Source organism: Patagioenas fasciata, chromosome 5 (assembly GCF_037038585.1).
Source record: "Patagioenas fasciata isolate bPatFas1 chromosome 5, bPatFas1.hap1, whole genome shotgun sequence".
Classification (NCBI taxonomy): Eukaryota; Metazoa; Chordata; class Aves; order Columbiformes; family Columbidae; genus Patagioenas; species Patagioenas fasciata.
The window spans coordinates 4,409,809-4,434,912 of record NC_092524.1 but is presented as its reverse complement, the minus strand read 5'-3'; the positions used below and the strand labels follow the sequence as shown (position 1 = coordinate 4,434,912).

Below are 25,104 nucleotides of genomic sequence, written 5' to 3'. Positions count from 1 at the left end.
AAACGTTGCACACCCAGCACAGGCTGCGGCACAGGCAGCAAAGGACAGAGGATTAGTTGCAAGCCCCATCTTTTGGCTCGTAACGGCTTGATTCTGTTATTACTAGAACAGAGATCAAAACATTCAGTCTTTTTTATGGCTGAGAAAATAGATCTATTTTTACAACACATAACCTGGTATCAAACAGCTGAGAAAATAAGCTAGTTCACACTGCAGAACAAAACAATTCTGCTGTGGCATAAAGGAGCCTTTCCCTGTTAAACACCCAGCAGGTTCAGATATCTGTAAGCTCAACCTCTTTTACAGAGCAAATCCAAATACAATCAGTGCTTTATAACCACTTCAGGCATATTCCCAGAAGCTATAAAGCATCTGATAGAGACTTTAAGACAGCTTTCCTATTTTACTGAGAATTAGAAAAGTGAGGGAACCATTTTTCTTTACTGAGGAAAAAAAAACCAGACAACACACTCTGTCCTGTTTGAAAAAAGCTTTCAAAACAGGAAAACATCTTAAATATATTTTATGCCACCACATTCCTCTTTCACAACCTATTAAAGCAGTGAAAGCAAATATCACCATGGGCACACTGGTCAGATTATTGCAAGACTCAATATTTTTATTTATTTTCCGGTATTTACTATGAAAAGAGTTTGTCCTGACTCAATCTGGCAGACAACACCAAGTTGGGTGGGAGTGTTGATCTACTGGAGGGTGGGAAGGCTCTGCAGAAGGGTCAGGACCAGCTGGATCGATGGGCTGAGGCCAATTGTCCAAGGTTCAACAAGGCCAAGTGCCGGGTCCAGCACTTGGGTCACAACAACCCCAGGCAGCGCTACAGGCCCAGGGAGGAGCGGCTGGAAAACTGCCTGGTAGAGAGGGATCTGGGGGTATTTACATTGGATATTAGGAAAACTTTTTTCATGGAAAGCATTGTCAGGCATTGGAACAGGCTGCCCAGGGAAGTGCTTAGATCGCCATCCCTGGAGGAGTTTAAAAGAAAACATAGATGAGTTTCTTATGGACATGGTTTAGTGTACTTGGAAGTGCAGTTTATGGTTGGACCCTATGATCTAATAGGTCTCTTCCAACCAAAACGGTTCTATGAATACATTTAGTCACAAGCAGGTCCTCTTTGTTGTGTTTCCCAGTGTCATATATACATTTCTTATTCTAAGAATTTATACAGAGGATTGATGAATATTGGTAAACACAGGGATGAGCATAAAGGTTGAAGCCTTCAAATGATACAAACATGTTTAATCTAATAGAGTTACTTCTTCCTTCAGTTAAGTTGCACTGAGAAAAGTCCATTCAAAGGAAGTTTCCCCAAAAGCTGAGTACGTTTGGAGTGGAGCTCCATCCAACATGTCCGGCAGAAACAACGCATGGCAAAACAGTACCAAGCAGTGTTAATTCATTAACGTGTGACAGATGAGAAAGACCTGGAAGCACACTTTTACATACATTGCAAAAGAAGTTCGAGCAGTTTGTTTAGCTGCTAAAATGGAAAGAAATCAAAGAATATATTTAACTACAAAATTACCAAGATGAATATTTGAGCCACTAGTTTTACAAAGGAAAAAAACCCACAATATGGAAAAAATGGAAAATGCGGAAATCTGTACTTATAATAAGATGTCTTGAAGAAACAAGAGTTTTGGAACAATGAAGGAGAAGGAGACCTGAGTCAGAGAATGGTTAAAAAAAAAAAAAACATACAAAAAACTCCCAAACAAACAAAATCACTTGAATTAAGCAACATTACTGTGTAAGTTCGAGGAAACACCTTCTGCCTTGATGGGTTTATGTCATTAGTGACAAAAAGTATTGCAAAGAAATTAAAACTGGGATTACAAAGGAAAAGGAAATGACATCAGAAGTTTATCTCAGAATCTTCTCTAATACCAGAAATAACAGGCAGAGAGTCCTAGATTAAAGTAGTAGTTTTATATAAAATATGAAACCAGACAGAATGGGTAAAAGGATGGGAAAGGGGACCTTAAATAATTACAAAGAGAACATGACAGGTAGAAAGAATAGGGAAGCATAGCTGTAACAAGATTTGTTACAGGAATAACTTTAAGACATATAAGCTAATAAAGAGAAAGGAGGGAGTTACAGCAAAAGCGATCTTGAAAGTCAGCTAGGTTGTGTTCACTGCTTCAAAGCACAGCGTTTCTGCAGCTGCTTTCAGAAAGTCACCGCACCCAGGCTCGAGTTCTAGAGCCAGGCACATCTCCCACTAATTTCACACATTTGGTAAATGTCAAATGATCTATGTAATATTAAATAATGTGTATATTCCAACAAATGTCACTGCACTTAAAAAAAAAATTCACTTTGTACTCTATGACATTGAAATTTAATGAGTTGTGGCAAGGAGACCTTGGCCAGCCTTGTCTAGAAGAAGAAACTCAACACAAGCCGAGTACAAATTCACCAATGCATACGTGCACCTAAGAAGTGACAGGACCCGAGAATATGCAAATAAAAATTATTTAAGACTATAAAGTCAAAGCATGAAAGAGAGAAACGATTTGTCAGATAACAGAGACCATAGAACCTTTAGGAAAGAAGCTCTTGGTAAAAAGTTGCCATGGCTGATAGCTAGAAGGGGCAACTGCAAAAGTGATCGAGTGTAAAGGCTGCTTTCACCAAGGTACATTCATAATTAGGACTGTTAAGAGAGACAATATTCCATCTACCTCAATACTCCTCTACAGCACCTCTAAGTCTCCTGATCTCAGTTTCTTTTGCAGTATCTACAAAAGTTTTTGTAAGCTTTCGCCCCATATGTCTGATCTATTTATAAACTGTTCAGGTTGGGGCTGTATATTACTATGAGTTTACTAACCGACCAGCAGGTCCTGCTAGTCTGTAAAGAAAAATGGCCCTCAAAGGTGAATAATTCACCATTGGTTAAGAGTTCAACAGTGGTGAATAAATACATAGAGGTTAAGTGGACAAAATAATAATAATAAACCAGCATGAAAATATAACTATTTCCTTTGATCATAAAAACACTTGGAGAGTCTGAAAGAACATGCAGTTACACAGGAGTAAGAGTGCAAGACTTACAAATCTTGCCCTGTTCTATGCCCATCCTCTTGCATGACTGTCTTGTGAGGGTCATGGACATATTTCTGTGTCTATAAAGCACAGAATATTTGACTACTTGCATACAAATATATTTTCAAGGCTTACCAAACAGAACCAAATAAAACCACTAACAAGCGTCACTTTAGTCTTCAAAACCTTACTTCGACAACATCTGAGTTTTGCGTTATTCCTCATGACAACAAAACCCTTTCTACCTGCATCAAATTCAAGGTGAAACATATTATGGTACTTACGCATTTTATAAAATTTTAAAGTGTACCAAAATAATGCCTCCCATATTTCAATGTATCAAGTTAATGGTTGTGAGTTCTTCAAAACTGTTTTCAATTTACAGAGTAATCCTGCAGCGCCAGGTATGACACCCTTGCATATATTCATTATTCATTTAACAAACAGAGCATAATTCAGGAGTGCTACAAAAAATCCTGTGCAATCACTTGGCAAATATGATATTTAAGAACATTAGTAACGTTAAAGTTAAAATAACGTTAATAGGAGTTTTCTGGTCTTACATTTTTCTGCCTCAGAAAGGTTTTGACACACAAGTTTTCTCATCATAATTACAGTACAGAGCTAAGTATAAGGCATATGCCCACTTATATAAACATACACAGACATTTACATGTATTTTTATGTGACTTTTGTAGAATATAGATATTTCCCATTGCTTTGATTAGACAAAAAAAATTCTTTAACAGCAGCTGAAAGATTTATTTACCGTTTTTTTCAACACCTAATGTCATTCTTAGAGTATTTAAGATTTGAATTTAATGATAACTACAGTGTAACGCAGCCATTGTTGCACCACAACTCAATTTTAATATACCTGCTTCTACAGGTATTGGTTTCTCCAGGAGAAATATTGTCTGTTTCCAGTGTGTTCTGGCACACAGGGGACCAGTTGAAAACAAGACCTGCAATGGAAGAGTTCAAGAGTTTGATTAACAACAACATTTTTGATATCGCATCACATCAATCAATTACCAAACACACATGCACGTGAAGTGTTTGCTAGAGAAAAAAGACTCACTGCCAAACACCTTGAGGCAGAATAAAATTCAAAATACGTGTTTTTAAAATGTCTGAGAGAAGAGCGTAACTCCAAATATTTACCTTGTTGTGACAGTTCTTCTCAAAGAATATATCAAAATAACCAGCAACTGCCTATAAGAAAAGAGGAAAATACAAATATGATAAAGGAGTAATAGTGGCACTCAAGAAAAAGTTCATCATTAATATATACATTTATTGGGATTTCTACTCCTTTTCAAGCCCGTAATAATAGGAACAAGCTTAGATTTGTGAGTTCAAGCACGTTAGAAATCCCAAGACAAAAAAATAAGCTGTCATCACACCTTAGTTCTACTTCAGAATATCCAGCCAACTGTAACTGCATTTATGACATATCCCATTTTAGTCTGCGTTTCCAAAATAACCCATGCACCCTAATTGCAACTAGAATAACATGTGAGGAAACAGACTTTCAGATGTGCAAACCCACAAGCATAAAAGTCAGTCCCTGTCCTCTACAGCTCCCATGACTCTAAATACAGAGGGATCCTGCACGCTGTGCTCACTCTTTGCATGGATGAACATCATTTTCCATAAAAGCTGCCTGTGAACAGAGGCAGAGCATAACCAAGCAGGGAATATTCATATTTTTCTTCCTCTAGTACGCACACAGATAAGGAAAAAGATTCACAAATACCTCATGCTGGCCTTTTCAGCAGTTAATAGTGTCTAATAGTAACGCTCCATAGGATTCCTTCTTCTGTCCCTCCTGCCATCCTACTCTTAACCTCAAAGAACCTCTCTCTTCAGCGCATAATTCAATAGCGGGACTTTTCTTTCAGCTTGAAGAGGAAAAGAAAACCAAAATGTCCACACACAAGAGAGTATATATCAACACTATTAGCTCTACAAAAAAGCCTTGTGAGGGTCCCAGAAACACAAGTTCAAATAAAGAACTGGAAGATGCTCATAGAAGACCATCAACGCCACAGTTTCTCCTCTGAAATCCTGTTCACGCTCACCTTTATTTGCTTTCTGCTGTCTCCTAGGAAAAGGCTAAAGCAAATCAGATGGTGGGCCCAAGGCACTTATGCTTCTCTATTACATGTCAGCCTAAAGAAATGACCCAGAATAGAGCTTTTGAGAAACTCTAAATACAGAAGCTGGGGACTCTCTGCCCCTCTGGCAGCAGGAGGGGATTCTCCCCACGTCAGCTGTCGTACATTCAAACACAACGCACGCAAATTTGGTGCTGGCAAGCCCACGGCATGAAAATCCACTGCAAACAACTGATTGCAACCTTTCTCTCACAGCACCAGTGGTTTTGTCCTGGTCTAAGCCTAAAAAATGGGTTGTTTTGAATAGTTACAAAGGACAAGTTCTGTAGCTTGTCCTTCATATTGACCGAGAGATGGATTGCGATGGAAAAAGTCAGGCATACTTACAAAATTAATGTGAAAAACTGAATGGCACAGGGTTTTATCATTATGAAATATGTGATCTCAATGGCTGATAAACCATTCTGGTATTTTTCTTCTGTAGTCTAAGTCCAGAGCAGATTTCACTAACACAGTGGTGAACACCATGTCTTACAGCATGTAAGTCTGTGTTAACGCACCTGTGTCAGCCTTTAACCTACTGGCACTCCAGAGGAGCCTGGAAAGTTCCAAATTCCGATGTGGGCAAATATTCTTCAAAAAAAAGACCCAAGGAGACACTGAGGGACCTTTGTGACAAATGAGGAACAGATGCTGGAGACGGTGACTCTTCCATCCTCTTAGTGAAGTCCTATCACTCAATGCTGAGAATCTCATTCCCAAGTGAGTTACAGCCTTGTCTCTAATATGCCTTTTTGAGTAAAGATTGAGAAGGTTTTGACAAAGCTTTTTTGACCCAGACTACTGTTATTGATGCACCATCTTTTCTAGACATTAGTCAGAGACCCACTAAGTCATACAAATATTGTTCAGTCATCAGGTCAATACTGTTGATATGTTTACAAATAAGACTTAGGATATGATTACTGAAGAAAGGAAAACAAGGCTGAGACAACAAAAATACATGAAGAACTGAGGGGAAAAAAGATTGGCTTCCAGAGAAAATGAGACAGTCAAGTTACATTTTGGAGCAGAAAGCTAGAAGCTCCAAGTAGATATACCAGAGCTAAGGTGAATGCAATCATCTATAAACGTGGCAACAAGAAGCAACAGAAACACCCTACATACTACCCTGAGGAAATAAAAATCAGTCAATAACACTGCATCTCTAACACAAAGTTTTCTTTGCCACGTCACTGGCAAAGTATTGGAGGATTCAAAGCTTCACCACACTTCCAGTTATTTCTCCTTTTGATGTTTTGTGAAAAGCTGGATATGAAATATTAGAATTTCTGCTTCTACATGAAGACCTAGGAAATCTGCCTTGAAAGAGCCATGAAAAACTAAAATCTCTGACTGCAGTTAAGAAGCCTATGTCAATACTCCCAAGTGAAAGTGCTAAAAAACCCTAAACCAAACCAAAAATGAGCCCACCCTTAAGGTATATTAGCTAAGCCTTGCACCACTACATAAAGGATCTGGTTTCCCACATTAACATATTGGGAAAGAGAAAGAAAAAAGGCAGAAGGTAGTACAAGCAGATGACGCTTTCTACAGTTTTATCTACAATTACTAGCCCTGTATATTTGAAAACAAATTTCACGAATCTAGAAACCTACACAAATCAAAGTTGAAATAACCCGATCATACAAAACTAGCCATAAAATTGTGGTTTCGGTTACTATCATCTTTTTAGGAATTTATACCTTCTCTTACATCTTAGCTTTTTACAGAATTCATTATCTGTTGGTGGTTTTATGCTGAAATGCACAATACGTATCTTCTGTGTTTAAGTACATGTCAGTGAAATAACTCTGTAAAAAGTGAGGTTCTAAACATTTTCCTTTCATTTCTCTTTTGAACATCACCACAAATCGCAGTAGCTATAACAGTCAATCACAAACTTCTGTTAAATATGCAACATTCCAAAGAGAGACATTTCCAACATTTACAGTGTGAAGTAAGATTGAGTCCTCCCTTCTTCTGGTAACATTTAATATGCAGCTAAAAACAAAATATAAGGGAAAATAATGATTCACAAGTGGCATGCTAGAAGCAATCACAGACACAAGTATATAAATATGGAATACAGAGCTGGCCAGATTTTTATTAAAGGTGCCATTACTTTTTTTTTTATGAGAAGGCAAACTACGTAAAAGGAACAAGCAAATAATTCCCCTATAAATTCCAGATGATGCTTTATAGCTACTGCCTTAGTCTCTCTGTCTCTATTTCATTTTAAGCATAAGAGCAGTTATTTCCTCCATTGTGGTTTTTCCTCATCTTTTTGCTCCACCTTTGACAGCTCATTTACAACTTTACCAATGGCTAATCAGCAAGAACTTCAATCTTCTCTGGAAGAATCTTTCAAGTGCCAGCCTCTCAAATACCATGGAAGAGGAAAACACAACAACTAATGACTTCTAAACTGGTAATAAATAACTGTAACTCTGGCCTGACACATGCTCTAGCCTCAAAGGATCTTAAATATTAGGAAACTGCAGAAATATTATTCTTCCTGGTCTCAAATCAACTGCCATGAGAAAAGTAGGACTATGGGAACAGAATCTCCAACCCCAGAACAAAGTCTCCGTATCTCCCAAGGGAACTAATAAGGTTAAAAGGGAATATTTAAGACTAGATGTGCATTACTGAGACTGCAGAGCAGTATCCTGGAAGGGTCAACAAAGAGTTCAGTCAACAACTAAGAATAAAATATTTCTAAAATTACTAACTTCTACCTGATTTTGTCAAAAATGGGGTTTGATGAAGAGTTCCTCTAAAGTAGCTTAAGGTCTTAATCCATCACTGCTACAAAAAGAACTGTAAAAGCAGCACTTCCTCCCAGTAAGATTCACTTGTCTTCAATACATTTTTCTTGCCTCCCAGATAACTTGAGCCTATTTTTTTCCCCCATTTATTCACATAACATGTACTAAGTAAATTAAGATACAAAAAGCTTTAACGTATGTAATAGATGAATATTAGGACATATTCCTTATTTATACTCTTCCACTTAGAGTACTTAGGCGAAAGGGGAAGAGAAGACTAAATATTAATTCCAGTGTGTGAATACTAAGACTTTTTTTCTAAAGAAAATGGCTGTCTCGACATGCGGCATTTTAACAGGATAAAACAAATGAGACTGCTCAACTCCTTATGAGAACTCATAAAGGCAACCTTACCAATTCACTTAGGAACAAGGAAATTAAAAATTATCATCATCGCTATCACCTACAGTGAGTAATTTATCATTCGTGCTCTTCACCAGTATCATGTTCCAGCAGTGAGTGGCTACAACAAATACAATTAGACAGCTGGCCACAGAAGTGGGAGATAATGTGCTTTTGATGGAGTTTACCCAAGCATGGAGATGGAATGTTTGTCACCCACGCGGCAGAGTTGCTGCGCTTTTATCACAAAGAAACCCCTCACTATCAAAACCCAACAATTTTGTGCTTTAAAAAGAATTAGAATCTGGAGATCACTGTAGGGGAAGCTACCAATAACCAAATACATCAGAATAATAAATCTTGCTTTGTAACACAATAGAGTAGTCTTTCCTTTAAACACACCTTGAATGTCTGATTTCTGTTTAACAGTGGTACCCAAAGCCAGATTTCCAACTTTGAGCTTAAAAAATTTAGTTTCTCACCTAAAATGGAATTAAAGACTTAGGTGCTAATACTTATTGTTGGCTCCCAAGTGGATGATTGGACATTAAGAAATAAAACTGCCTAACACGTACAAAGATTTTAACAAGTAAAGATCTTCCCTTTTCAAAATAATTTTCTCTAGTCAACTCAACTTCTTTTTCCCTTCCTAAACATTTTAATACATCAGTCACGTCCTCTGGTTCATTATCTTTCTTTCACCCCCTTCCTCCCCCCACTTTTTATACACATCCCCTGCTCTGTGACAAGATCTCCTGGGAGCAATGAAGAGCTACTGCCATTTTCCTCCCAGGGGATATTGTTATTCAGCGAGGGAAGATCAACCTTGATGGACTCACAGGGGAAACGCTGGCAAACAAAAGAGAAAGTTTGTCAATTGATTTCTACACCGAGGGTAATCACCATTATATTTTATGTCAAAAGCTCACACAGTGATCAACTCAGAATACAATTAATAGATTATTTTCCTAGCAGCATTTACTAACTGATATTAGCCAGATGTCTCATTAAAATCAACAGTGACAAACCCTAGCTCTTTACCAGGGAAACGCACTTTCACAAGCTAATTAAATTTATTTTTGGCCATTATCGTCGTAAGAAAGAAATCAAGTCGGCTTGCACCACAAGTGCTTTGAAACAATTTCATATAATGATCCCATGCAGCCGTTTCGTGCTTTGAAAATCTTCAATCATCGAAAGCTAAAATAATGATAACCAAGCATAATTCTAAAAGATACTAATTGGTGGCAAACCACAGGAGGGAAAAATCAACAGAAAGAATATGTGCTCTGAGAAAAACCTCGGCTTCCCCGCATCTCCAAAAAACTTCTGCAAAACTAAGCAGCACATTTAATGTATTTATTTTTGCTCAATCTTCCTGTATTTCTCAGCTTTATTAAGATTTCTTTCTCTTAAAGACTTTTCTAATTACTTGAACACCTAGAACAGAAACCTATTTAGAGCATTAAGTGAAAGGAGGTTGGAGCATGGAGGGGGTTGGTCTCTTCTCCCAAGTAACAAGTGATAGGACAAGAGAAAATGGCCCCAGGTTGCACCAGTGAAGGTTCAGATTGGATATTAGGGAAAACTTCTTCACTGGAAGGGTAGTGAAGCACTGGACCAGGCTGCCCAGGGCAGTGGTGGAGTCACCATCCCTGGAGGGGTTTAGAAAGACCCATAGATGAGGATCTTAGGGACATGGTTTAGTGGTGGACTTGGCAGTGTTAGGTTAACGGTTGGACTCCATGATCTAATAGGTCTTTTCCAAATGATTCTGTGATGTCCACCACATGCTCCTCTGTACCCATGCAGTGCCTCGGAAAGAAGCAACATGGAAACCTCACTCCCCACCACCCAATGACACGGTATGAACTAGGAGTGGATCTGCAACAGGAACCACAAAACAACTAACATCTCGCCATGCACCCAAGCTTTGCGCTTGTTTGGTTGTTGAGGACAGACCACTTAACAGAAGGAGTCAAAGTTCTGATGGCAACACTACTCTGAAGTGGCTTTGCTGTTGATGGCAATGTTAGGAATAAGACAACCAAATCTGTTTTTACACTTTCATGGTACAGAAAGGGCTGAGAAAAAGCTGCTCTGAAATGAACATTAGGTTGTGAGCTAAAAACCCCTGACACATATAAGGATAGATTTCCAGATTGCTATTCCTGTGAAATATATATATTTTTTGTAAATAAAGTATAAATTTTTTAAAACGTTCCTATTTAAAAAAAATGCAAAAATCAGAAGAGCTATGCACAAAAAGGCAGAATATTGGGACATGTAAGCAGATTTCTCTTTTTGTGAAAAAAACCCAAAAGCCAGTAAAACAACAAAACACAGATGCAAACAAGAAAAACATCAAATATTTTCAAAGGACAAATGGCAATCTTAAAGCATCTCCTCAAAAATTCCCAATATAAATAATGGACTTTTATTGTTCATTTACTGCAAGGTTAGGCAGCCTGATATGATGGATGAACTGTCAACCCCCAACTAAACTTGTACAATCCATCATAGAAATAGTGGAAATTTCACTCAAAGTGTCAATAAACCTAAATGATGAAGTGCAAAAGACTTCACAGAGTCCTGATCATTTTTTAGAACCTGCATTTGCTGCAAAATTTCAGAACACTGCTCTTCTCCCAGCTCCCTCTCCTTCTCCCAGGAAATCATAAAATGCAGGTGTACATCTTGATTTATAAGTCAATGATACCACAGAATCACGGAACAGAAATGAAGTTATCATAAAGGTTCAGTGCTAGGGAAAACAGTATCTACAAAATCAGCTATTTTACTCTACCCAAACATCAAAAGGATTGGCAAGATTTTGTAAAGATTTCTGTTTAACTGATCAGTTATTCCAAAGTGGCCACATTAAGAAAATGAATGCAGGGCTGCCCTGGAACTTGGTCTGAAATCAAAGCTGACCCTGCCCTGAGGCAACCAGAATTATTATATGATTCCATGACAACTTAAGGCAGGAGATCTTTTTATGACTGCACAATAAAAATTAAAGATTTCCATTTAATAAAAATCAAGAGGTTACTGTGTCTTAATTTGGTGATCACTGACAAACAATTATGAAGTATTTGTATATAGCTACTAATGCTAATAACAATTAAGTTACACACATGTGAAAACTTCAGTTTACAACACAAACAGATTCTTATGCATCCTGTTATAGCGCAGAAGTGGTGAAAAACGCAGCAGCATCAACTAACAGGCAGACCCATCCAAAAATGAAGTATTACATTGTTTTGTGTAGATATTGGAGATTTTTACATTATATAGTAACATATTTTTTGTATCCGAGGCAGCCTGCATCTCCTCTTCATATACACACACAAAAGCCAAATAAACCAGCTGCAGACTTAACACAATATAGTAAAAATTAGCTACAATTACCCCTCTGGATTTGATTCTGCATATGCTGCGCCTTACATCAAGCTAAGCATGGAACTCCCAGCAGAAGTATCACAACACACCAGACTACAAACATTTCAGATTTTACTACAGATCTCAAAGCTTACTACAAACTTTTGTCAAATTTGAGGATGAAACTTCAATAAACTGGTAGAAAGTATTTATAACTGATGTTGAATGCAGAAGCGTATTATGGCAATCATAAAATCTGTAAAAATTAGGTCATTCTGCCTTTGCTTATTATTTAGTGTTTAAAAACATAATCCATTACTGTAACCTGAATCGCCACCAGACTCTCATCTGTACCTAATCTTTATCTCAACTGCCCTATCTACCTCATGATAATGCTACAAAAATCCTTCTATTTGATTCCAACAAAGAAAGCAAGCTGTACATCATCACAGCAAAAAGATATCCCCACATAGGCACCAGTCTAAACATTTCTAAATATTCATGTTGGAATATCTCATTTGCTTTAGCTTTAAACACACTCATAACATCTGTATTTCAGAAGTCACATGCTTACATGAATTACGCTAAATACAAATATTTAGCTATCTTCCTTGACTTATGCTTCACAAATGGAACACAAACCACACAACATAAATCGCATGAGTACTTGCAGAAAAAAATAGGGGGCGTTTTTCATTAATCCAAAACTCAGTGTTTTCCTCTGTTTTCTCACAGCTAGCAAATACTGAATGAGCAAGAAGAACAGCAGCAAAATAAAAGTGTATTTATGTAAATCCATATTGAGCAATGCAGGCACAAATTCAAATAGGTGTTTGAAAGATGCCCCAGTGCCGAGTTTTCACTTAATTCTAAAGCTCAGACTGAAAACTTGTTTTCTTTCCTTTCTTTCTATATTGACTAGTGTTTGACAGATGAATAATACTTGAGTGAGATGACAGATTCGCTGGAGATTCTTCACTCAATGCAGTATGGGCTGTAAGATGAATATGCTTGTGTTTGCTGTAATTACAACTCCTCTTCAATCAAATTCCAGAGCCTTTCTAGAATTAGTGTTGGTTTGAATATAAGTCATATTAACTTACATAATGTAAAAGTACCAACCTGCATCCAGTAAACAAAACACACATAGTAAATGCCCTGGATATCAACCAGGGATTTAATAGATGCAGATTTTAATTATCTATTTGTTCCCCCTCAGTTTTCACATATAAAATTAATGAACTTCCCTGTTTGAGAAACAGTTTGCCATATGACCTGCTATATGTTTGTTACATGAGCTATAGTCTACCTTTCCCATACCTATTTTGTTTTCCACTTTTTTTACTAAACTCAGAAAAGCTTTTCTGTGAATAGCAAATGCATCATTCTTGAGCACAATGGCAACATGTCTAACAGAAAACTCTTATTTCAGAAAATGGGCTAGAGAACAGAACAGAACAGAACAACCTCAGTGCTAAGGCTCCTTATCTATTACTTTACTCATCACCTGTATGATACCATAACACCATTACTGGAGTTTTACATACATCTCTTCGCAAAAAGGAGTAATTTTACACCTCTGTACTGCAAAAATGAATGTTTCAAGGCAAGAACCGATGATAAATGAAGCTTCAATTAATGCACTGTCTATTAGTCCATGGCAATACTGACCATAGATGAAGAAATGAAAATTGTCTTACCGTACACTTTGTGCTCCTTGTAATGCTCAGGGTGAAATCTGAAGAGAATTCTAAGTCTGGTGTGGATGCAGTATTACAGTCAATATGCTGTCAAAAGGAATAATGCAATTCTGTCGGTAACTGCCGAATTTAAATTAAGATCTTTCTTTGGATGAAGGTTGTTCAGTTGCTCCCTTAAAAAGACAGTTCTCCTAGGGCAATACTAATTCAGCTCTCCAAAAATGGGCAAAGACTTAAAAACCACCTAATTCTGTGTGCACACTGACAAAATACCTACAGCTTCTCTTCCCCAAATGTCCCAGTAAACAGACATTTTGACTAGCAGTAGTTTGGAACTAGATATAGTAGCTCACTACGTTCTAGAAAGTTCCTCTTGAGTAACTTTCTTGATGACAGCTGCCCACTGCTGAGATTAAGTAGCTTCCCCAGGCATTCAAATCGGTATCCTCAGCAGCAATTCATTTATAAGGCCACAGTTTCTCTAGTCACTTCAGCTATATGAATAAATTCAGAGTTTTTAAAGAGCAATAAGCTTCGGTTTTCAGTTCACAAAAATTTCACTACATTTTTTCACTGTATGAATTTTAGTTGACATACTCAGCTAAAATGCATTATCCAAGATAATCATATACTGCAGAAATTAAGTGTCACGTAGATTATTAATCAGTATTTTTTATGTTGCCTCGTCTTTCTTTATGGAAAGGTTTTGTTCCTGAAAAGTTACATTATAAACTATTCAAAACAAGCAGCAGCTAATTTGAGAAAACACACTAATGTGTCTTCTGCAATAATCATATGATAAACTGCAACATTTTTCAACTTTCCCTCAAAAATACAATCCATTTGTTCTGTGGAAAGGCTATCGATTAAAACAATTTACCTATAATGCCACTGTTGCTCAACTCATTAATTTCACTACTTTGTACTGTTAACTCCAGCAAATGAGCTCATGCATTGACTTGAGGTTATATTAAAAATCATGATTGTTACCGAGAACAAATGAGTATAAAACCATTAAGCACAACAGTGAAATGCTGCATGATGACAAACTCAGCTAAGCACACACACCTGAGTCGGACAGTGACTGCTCATGATGGTATAATACTAGAAAAGGACATGTGCTATCACCAGTAAAGCATTTTCCTTCTAAAATGACAGCAGTTTGTAGACTACATCGGGCAAATTTAACTATAGTTATTGTTATCAACACTTTTCAGATGTTGTTTTAATTTATTTGTTTGCCTAACGAACTGATAGAGCTCAACTTAAACATGCAGCTGTTAATTTGAGCACGTTACATGTTTGTTTCCTGTATACCAAATGCGACCTATTTGCAAAAGTTATTCAACTACACTTTCATTGAATCAGAACAGGCAAAATTACATTAAAAAAGGGCAGGTGAGAAAAGTGCTTGTCTCACTCTTTGCACAGTCTGACCTCTCAGATGCCCAACAATTATGGCCTCAGATTTTTAATCTCAGCACCTGTCTTGTGCATCTTCAATCACTAAAAGTAGAATTTATCTTCCCTATAATGACATATTTCAACAACTGAATTAATCCTTACACTCAACACAGTCACTTGTAAGCCTCAAAGTCATCAACTTATTATAGGTGTCCTTAGGAATTTTATTTCACTAACTCTAGAGGGATTCTAGTCAACAAGCTCAGAAGAAAACGTAAGACATATCTATAATGACTTAATCATCTGTGAATAAAGAATCCTGAATTAAAAAAAAAAGTATAAAAGGCTAGAAGGATAAAAAAAAGAAGATGTACATGAATAGAACAATCTATTAATACAATTAATACAAGTTTTACAGTCTTATAAGCAGGAACTTCATTGCATCTGTACAATTTTGAAGGTGCTAAAGTTTGTGTGTGCGTATTTCCCCACCAACCCTCCATAAATAAAAAAGGGAAATTTCTAATCTGACTATTAAAAACTGGAGAAGGGTCTCGTATAGTACCTTGATGACGCTGGCTGTAGATATCAGTGTGTTTGGATGTAGCACCTCCACAACAGCTTCTGGAATCACAGCCTTCTTCATGCAAGACATGTCAAAGCCATACACATCTTCCCAGAACAGCAGCTTGTCCGCATGCTTATTCAAATCCCCCACAGCAACTAGACTAATGGTGCAAATGTCAGGATAAACTGTAACAACAAACAGATTAGTGACATTTTCTTTTAGACACACAGAAAGAAGACTTCTCTTCTAGTGATTAACATTGTAAAATAACAAAGAACTTTTTTTTTCAGCTCAGGGACGATGAACTTTTCCTGCTACATCATTTTTAGGAGTCCCATTTGTCCACAGAGGAGAGTGGACATTAGAACTTAATTTTCCAACACTATTCTAGTAACAGTATTTCCTGTTCCTGAAAAAAATCTCTGTAGTTGAATCCCATTGCCAGGAAATGACTGGAAACTTGATGTCTGAAGAAAATAATTTGGAACATCCTATTCTAGCTTCTATACAGAGACTGACCTAAAATGTAGTTAATAATTGTAGACAGACACCCATACGAAAATTCAGGTAAGGTCTTTGCAATAACAAGAAACCTCTGAAAAGACCTTATTTCCAGAAAAGAGCAAATATTCTTACTCCAGAGTTCTATTCCTGTTTCTTATCAGCTCTGGTTGGTACTTGCCTTACAACCTAAAACGTTATTTCTGGATACTGGAAAAGAATAATCACTGTGTCTGCATCTGAAGAGTATGGAAGTGACCCAACAGAAAAGAACTTTCTCTTTGATTCCCCCCCAGTTTTAGGGTGACAGCTAATATTTAAGGGTATCTTTGGATCACACACCTATTTATAGCTTTTCCAAATAGTAATGGAAGACTAACATTCGCCTTTTTAACAGCTACCAACAGCAAAGCCAATCCAGCTCTTGGAAATCTCTACCTGATTGGAAAAGACCAAAGCAACAGCTGTTATGAACACAGCTGTCTACAGCACTATTAAATAGTAAGAGAGGCTCCATTTATACTTAGCTAGGTTTCTTTCCACAAAGAAATCGCTATGTTTTGCTTTTAGAGTTTTAAAGCATTTAAAGCCACATATTCTTGATGTGGCTTCAGAGAAAAGTGCATACTAATAAACACCTTATTTTTTATTGATACATGAATGTGGCAGTGTTAATAAAACTGAAGCTGAGTTTCTCTTTTCCTCCCCAAAATCTGTTGAACTGTAAAATTAATTTTGTCTTCAGCTCTGCTTGAGACTGTAGCTTATCAAAATTGAGTATGGAGAAATCATTCATACAACATGGTAACTCAGAAAATGCAGAATTTTTTGCCTTGTAAAATACTGAAGACCAAAACACCAAGTTGAAATTAAGCCTTTTATGTAGTGAGAGTATATTTATAGCCTAAAGGAAACAATCTTATAAATATTAATGATAAAGAAGTCTTCTCTAAAGAAGGTTTTTTTTAATATAAAGACATTTGGAATGACTAGTTTATGCAAAATATGAGCACACTCATGTTTCTTGCTTTCTGACTGTTTAAAACAGAATAAATAAATAAATATCAGCAAGCTTAAATTGGAATCACACTGGTAAGCTATCATCATCCATATTTTGCAGATGAGGAACTCAAAGCAGAAGGTTTCTCCAGGAACAGCCCACAATTAACTCAGCAGTTAAAAGGCAGTTTGATGAGGATTCAGAACAGGAAAGTGTTCAAACTGTCTTGACTGAAACAAATCATTCGGTTCCTGCACACCTGACAGCTGTCACATGCACAAACATTAACATCTGGTGGTAGGAGGATTTGTAAGTAGTTTCTGGAGCCATCAATAAGGGATTTCCATTTCTCAAAGCTTTCATACTGCTGTTTACTACTGTGACAACTGCATTATGTTTGGCTTGACCTCCCAGTGTTCCAGACCTTCAAGAGACACCAAAAAATAAAAGACAGTGTGAAGCAGACAACAAGAGCAAGTTACTACAGTTTTTGAAGGAATATTTTTCAGGAAAACACTCTTCGTAGCATGCAAGGGGTATGGCAAGAACATTCAAGAGGGATGAGAAGAGACCAAATGCCCCTAGGTATAGAATGCACTTACAGGAGTGCACTAACAGCACTGCAAACAAAAATGAAAACCACAGCAAAAAGTGATCAACTACTTTATAACCTTCCTTCCTCAGACTAGCCCAGATTTCTGGGACACTCTGTTAACAGGAAAAAGCTTACCATGTCTATCAAGCGTGAACTATTGGAGTGGGACCATAATCAAGTTTTTACTAAATCTCTTTATCAGCATAGCAAATCCTTAAATCAGCAGAGGAACTTCTGATTGATTATACAAAGTGCTTAAGAACAAGTAAAAAGGTAAACATTAATGCTCTGACCAAATCTGCATTTTCAGTTTAGCCTGTCAATAGCAACAAAACAGTAGACAATGTCTGTTCAGACTTCACAAAAAGAAATCCGTGTTCCAGCAAGAGGGCCCAGGCAAATGCGTAGCGATACATTAACGTCCAAATTCACAAACCCACTTATGTCCAGAAGCCTCTGCTGCATGGAAGTTTGCCTGGAAATGTAAGTATTTTATCTAAACATCAGTCTAAATAATCTGAACGCTAAAGAGTTTTGTAAATGTCTAAAAGCATCTGCTTAAAATTTCATTTGCCATTTCACCCATTATCCTCAATCCCCCTGAAAATCCTCTGCTCTTTCTGCAACCCTGTCACACTTCCCCGTGCAATTCTGACAGACTTGTCTTTTTTTTTTCTGATTAAGCCTAGAATTTAATAATTATTCCTTCTCACAGGTGAAATGAACAAAATGCTGATTGGACAAAAGCACATATTCCTCAATGCTCTCTCAGATTCATCGTTTTGACCATCTGTGTCCTTCTCGACTCAGTGCCCACAAGTCATCTGTCACCAGTAACGGCTCACGTGGTGAACAGAATACGATGGGAAATCCTTCAGCCCTTAGCAATGCCTCACAAAACTCCAGGACGCTGAAGGGTAAAGGCAGCAATCCTCCAGATACGCAGGAGTAATTCCAAGTGAATACCATCACCATTTTGACGTGAGCAAGCAAATAGTATTTCATTTTGAATGATGCCTTCCTTATCACATCTCACCAATGTGCGCTGCACTCAAGAGTATGCAAATATCAACACTCAACCAAGCAACAGTGCTAAAAACAAACAGATGGGTCCTGGACAGTCAGAATTTTATGATTCCAAATAAAGCTATTATATACTGTATACATTACCCGAGATAGTTTGGCATAACCCACTTCAACATGTCAATAGGCTAAATTGAAGTAATGATGATCTGACTGACTGAACACAAACCTAGACATTTGGATTCAGTTCTCGGCTCAATCCCTAAAAGATCCGGCCAAATCGCAGCTGCTTATATTGCTTTGCTCAGCTTTCAAACGGTCCCCGTAATAATGATCTTGGGCTCAACAGTAAAAAGCGTCATGAGACAAAATTAAATTTTATGGCAGACTCAGGAGCTTCTCCAGTAGGACTTCACCTCCGAATGAGCTCTTAGCTTTGGCTCGTGTGAATGTGGACGTGCCCACGGTTCTGCTGCTATTCATCTACCCTGCAGAATGTCCATCTTGCTAAGCTGCCCCCTGAGTAACTTCCTCAGGAATCTCAGGCACAGCCATTTACCTGCTACACAAGCTGGCGGAAAAGCAGTCATTATAAGCATCTCAAGGAAACAGCGTTGCATTTAAAAATATTGACTTTCTGGTCCTTTTCAGAAGGCTTTGGTAGCAGCTAAACATAAAAGGATACCTTAACAATTTTAGGGGATGTCCCACATCTAATTATATAGCGATGTAAAGTTATCAGCATATACCTATGACGGTGTTCCAGATCTGGCTGGACTACGCTGTGTTACTGAAAATAAAAAAGCTCTTATTCTGTCATACTGTTCAAGTGGCTTCTACGTATTTTAACACATAATCTCTTGCCCATACATTCAGCTTTGTGACTGAATGCTGAAAAACTGCATAAACCCCTCTTTTTCTGCTGCACTCAGTAGCATACAAAGGCTCACTGCAATCAAAGGGAAGCGCTGCAGCGAGCACTGTTACATAGTCATTAATCCAATCATTAAGTCACTGTAGTGAAACTAACTGTGTGCATGGTTAGCACAAAAGGGAAAAAAAACCCCAGACTGATGACTACGATTGAAAAGGTCAATATGAAATTAGATACTGACAAAGGAATTAAGCACAAGGAATAAAACATATGTAGAACTCATGCAGAAAACCGCACCACATGAAGAATAAATGTTTACAGGCGTTTAGACACTGTGTAGGATGATGCTACCTAAGCTACTTAAAAGGATAAAAGAAGTCTACTTCAAAATAAAACCTTTTTGTTCTGTCACTTCCCTATCCTCCAACAACAAAGAAAAAGGACATAGTCCTACCAGGACAGGATAAATACGCTGAACAAAATGTGATTCCATTAGTTATTTCATGTGGCTTCTTGGGTCGGAAACTATGTCCTCCCCAACGCAACTTCCCTCATCCAGAAAGACATCCTATGTGTTTTTCCCCTAATTCATAGTAGCTTACTCAGTGCTGCATCTTACAGAATAGAACTTATCATCCTCTGTTGATAGTTATGCAGAAACTGGCATCTGAGAAGGGAAAACAAATGCCAACATGTGTGGGAAGAAGTAGGGAGGAAAAATTAGACTGTACTTAAGAATAAATAACCCCCTCTATTCTTAAAAATACTATTAACTTGAGACCTTGGTACCATATCCAATGTTCTTCTATTACCCATACAGTAAATTAATGCCTTCAAGCTCATGCTAATGGAAACATTTTTCATTTAGACTGGCAACTTTCTCACCCATGCATAGCTTATTCGAAGTCTCTGAGTTCATTTAGTTTCCCCCCAGAGCTAAATTTATTAAAAGAATTATGTGCACCAACCTGAGCCTCCCTCTGCCAGGTACTTGTCCTTTGCATAGATGACAGAATCCAGCATTGACTCAAAGAGAAGGAAATAACCCTGTTTATAGAAAAGGGGAAGAACTTAGAAATCATCAAGCTTCTTACGTAGCCTATTTAATCAATATACAGATCGACTTTAGCAACACAATTTAAAAGACTTTATATGCCCATACACCTCAATGAGAACCAGTAGTCAGTGAATTTCTGCACAATAGCATTGTCACCTCAAACCTTTAGTTTCATAAAGTACAATCTTTAATTTCCTAAACTGCAATTATGTAGCACCTGCTAAATTAACAAACTATAGGCAATACTCATCTATAATGATGATTACCTCACAAGAGTCCTACAACATCAAAAGAAACAGAATTCATCTCAAGCCAATGAAAAGCTGGACATATTGATTTTTTAGTAATAACTCTGAGGTTCTATAAAAAAAAACCAAACACCAAGAAAATCCCTTCCCACTTAGAACTGCAAGCAATATTGAAATTATTGTCAGAGAAACACCAAGTAGACTGCATCTTTTCTTCACATTTGCCCTGCACCAGCTTGGGCAATGCTCACAAAGACAGGTGGACATAAATCATACACCAAAGACACGAGTTCTCTTGGTGTTCTACATGATTTAGCAGCACCTGAACTTCAAACATTCTCAGGATAAAAATGGTTAGAACTAGATTTGCATAGGTTGTTTTGGTGCTCGGCTTAATTTTACAGCAGGTTAATCATACTGCTTCAGTTGCTTAGAATAGCATATTGTAAACTTAATCAAGTCAGACACTTTTCAAAGCAGAAAAAAAACATTAAACATTTCTGAGACAAAAAAACATATAGCAGTATTACATAAAGTCAGTATTTTATATAAAACATCTAGTTTCTCAACTGTTTTACATAAACTGAAAATTTCTAAGAGATACATAGCCCTTTGCCTTCTTTATTTACTGATTTTACACCCTTCCTATCGTCCATGTTCGAGTGTGAACCTTATTCTTGCTGATTATTATAGCATTTCATCCACATACACATGTTTACAACATCAAACCAATGAAGACAAATCATGCAGGCATACATTTTGGATTTTCACTTAGCATCCTAATTCTCATTTTGCTTAAACCAGAGCTCAGTCATGTGGCTTGATTTATACACCAATTGCTAGTAGGAAAGAACAAAGACAGACAACTGGGAGCCAGAGTTTGGAGCTGCAGTCCTACAAGCCCAGTCAGCAGTAACCAAACAAAGCAAAGCAGACTTTTCCTTCATCTTTCCAACACTTCCATATACAAGGATTGGTATTTTATTTATTTTTTTGGTTTTTAAGTCATCATGCCACACTACTGAAGACAGACAGAATCGCATGGGAACTGCGCTGCTAAGATACTACGTTTACTTCATGTTTATGCCATCTTGGATGTTTATTTTGCATCAGGTTCTTACAACAAAAAATCCTGCAGGTTAGAATTGCTTATAAACATCATCACGCACCCTGCGGCCTTCAGAACTCAAAACAAAGCTAGAAAACCAGGAACTCAAAGCATGATGTATTCAACAAAAGCACAGTCTGAAAATAATAGAAATGCCCTTTTCTTCTGGTAACAGGATAGCGCCCTAATGGGCACCTTTCTTCCAAATATTGCCTGTTCTTCCACTTTACTTGTATGGAATCCTCAGACTAAGTCCCAGAATAAAGACCATTGCTTTGACTTTTAGTAAGCTTTGCAAAATAGTTGAAAAGATCAAGAGCTCCCATTGCATCAGGCAGAGATGATTCTTTTTGCCTACGGCAAGCCAAAAGTGCAGAATGGAACCAGAGTGCTCTTTCTTGAATTATTCTTATTCTTGCAGTTTTAAAAATAGAATATGTTTGGTTCATGAAAATTCTTTTCAGATGCTTCTGACTGAAAATGAGTTGTTTTCACACTATTTTAAATGCGATCTCTAGGACATATCTTAAGACCAGTTACCAGTAAGTTACAAAATGACATTTTTATGGGTCAGCTTTTCACTTATTTCTTCCTGCCTTAAATGCCCATCACCTACAACATCTGCCAATCAAGTGTCAGAAATACAGCTGGAAGACACACCTTCTCATGAGAAATACAGTGTGAATCTCACTGTCCTTTCCCTGACCTTTCTACTCTGGCGTCCTTGGTTCTCAACCCCCAGTTGAGAACCCAGTTCTATCTCCCTACCTCATTCATTACACCATTCCTGTAAGTTACCTAAACCGTCAATGGGACTGAATCAAGTCATTTATTACTTATACGAAAGTGTTTTGCTCAGTGTGCTGTGCTCATCTGTAGTGTAATTTAGAATGTAATTTCACAGGCGGGTGCCTCACCTGTAGGGGTGCTATGTGGAAAGAGAATTATATACCCAACATCTTTCCCCTCTGACAGTGTGGGGCACTCTTGCTTCCACCCCAATAATGTTCAGGGCTTTGTTTTTCCTTGAGCCTGCATTAGCATCCTCAAAATTAATTACTGCAAAGAGATTTCCGGGATACAAATCTGTGAGCTGAATATTAATAATTCAATCTTGCTAGTGGTGAAACTAAGACACATAAAAGGTGATAGGTTCTCTGTTACACAGCATATCTTGAATGTTATGCTGTCATACGATGCATTTTCTACTAAAAAGCTTGCCATTTCTTTCTCAAAATGAACATGAAGTTCCTTATATTTATTTTTTCCAAAATTTAAATTATGTTCTCCAGCTAACAAAACCCACCCCCACACATATAGAAAGAGATTTGCACAGGAACAGAAGTACACAGCACTATCAAGTTACATCCAAGCACATGTCTGTTCTATGTCATGTCCATCCAAGAAGTCACCTATTAAAGTGCATGAATCTACTGACAAATTAGAATCCAGAGGAATCACCACATATGTCCCTTACGTCTGTATTTTGCATTCGTAATTGAATTACACAAGGCTCACAAAACTTTGATGGTTTAATATCCTGCATTATTAATTTTTTCTCTGTTATTCAAATACACCACAGCACTCTAAATATAATTTTCATTTTAATTCAAAACTACATTAAAACAGTTGACCAGCAGATGAGAAAGTAAGTATAGGAAGTTCTTTTAACATTAGCACTGCAGTATTAATCATGGTATTTTTCATGAAGTGAAAGAGATGAAGCTCTTTAAAAGCTTCAAGACACAACAAAAACATTGAATTTCAAAATACACCCGATTGTGTGGAAAGCATTAAAGAAACACACTTTGCTTGAAACACAAATGCCTTCAGATTAAAAATGCCTCTTCATGTACATTTCTCTTACCCATTCCTATCAAATACCTTAGCGGAACTTGCTTTTGCCTTCACTTATTTTCTATTTATTAGTGAAAGCCACCTCTATATTAAGAACCCTTTTCAAAAAGCGGTATCAGCATGTTCACAATGGCAAGAATTAGTGGAATTTTTAGCACAGCGGAAAAAACATTGAAGGATAGAATTGAGAAGAACTATTTAACAGTAGTTAAATTCCAGTAGGAATAAGCGTTTTGTCTCCCTCCCACCTTCCATCAAAGACCCATTTCTTCATTCTCTGTAACGTAACTGAACCCCGCCTTGTACTCCAGATTCAGTAAGGCACAACAGTGAATATTTCATAAAATGAAAGGCAGCTATCAAACCACTGGCCCAAAAAGTAAACTTTTTTTTCTCTAAAACCCTATCAGTATAAAAAAAAACGCATTATTTTCTTAATATTAAGTTTCTAACTACAAGGTTTCCATTGGACATTACAGTGAAACAGACTGGAGAATGGATTCTGATTTCTAACTTAAAATGTAATCCTGCATTAACAGATGCACAAAACTGATGTGGCCCACTCAATTTTGTGAAAAATTACTTTTTATTTGACAATATTCCATCAAAACCTGGGGTGCATTTAAATGACAAGCAGTAGCTACACGTAAACTCTTCCGCATGCTCTGCTGCAGCACCATTTCCCCCATGCTAAGTCAGCCTTCATGCTGATCTCCCATGTAGGATTCAATTAACATAAATAAATGAATAAACAATTCATTACTGACAGCGCAAGCCCACACATCTCAAACTCACAGCCTGACTTTGTTATTATGCACACCCCGTTGTGTCCTTAAACACATGTAAGATGTGTGAGAACACTAAAGGGACAATCTGATGAGCAGAAAAGTGATACCCACTATTAGTGTTGGCAAAAAAGGAAAATATTTTCATGCAAGGAAATATAATTCCTTTATAAAAACTGTTTTGCTGTAAAGATATGAGAGCATTCAGGTACTTAGTATGCTCTTTTCTCAACATTATTAGTAAACACAAAAAAGAACAGCTCAATTCTTATGTAAAATTATAAATTATTACTGTGTTATAGAAGCAGAACAGCTGCATTAATGCATCCACAAGTACTAACAGAAACAATAGAGAATATTAACACTACATATAGGCCAGTAAGTGTTTAAAAAGTACCACTACTGTATGTTTCCATCACAGAAATAGGGGAAAGGAGGAAGGAAAAGATTGTTTCCAGTGTTTGAGCCATGCTCACTTCCTAGTCCTTTTCCCTGGATCTTGAATACCTCCCATTCACAGCCCATCCTAATATGACTTCAAAATTATCTAACACACACCAAAAAAACAAAGGAAGAAAATGGATATTAGCTACCTGTGC

At 37.2% G+C, this 25,104-nt stretch overlaps 1 protein-coding gene across 4 annotated transcripts in view; it reads right to left on the bottom strand.

The window, feature by feature from the left end:
• The window catches only part of PRMT3 (protein arginine methyltransferase 3), a 51,741-nt gene that overhangs the window by 5,958 nt on the left and 20,679 nt on the right, over window positions 1-25,104 (bottom strand). For 3 of the 4 annotated variants that reach the window (XM_071808814.1, XM_065840145.2, XM_065840147.2), the window contains 5 exons: window positions 20,419-20,497; window positions 15,455-15,642; window positions 13,486-13,572; window positions 4,237-4,287; window positions 3,950-4,037 (listed from right to left, as the gene is read on the bottom strand). In XM_071808814.1, coding sequence (XP_071664915.1) covers window positions 3,950-4,037; window positions 4,237-4,287; window positions 13,486-13,572; window positions 15,455-15,642; window positions 20,419-20,497 — 493 coding nt within the window. Of the gene's footprint in view, window positions 1-3,949; window positions 4,038-4,236; window positions 4,288-4,787; window positions 4,977-13,485; window positions 13,573-15,454; window positions 15,643-20,418; window positions 20,498-25,104 lie in introns of those variants that run through there. The other variant, XM_071808815.1, reaches the window with a different exon arrangement.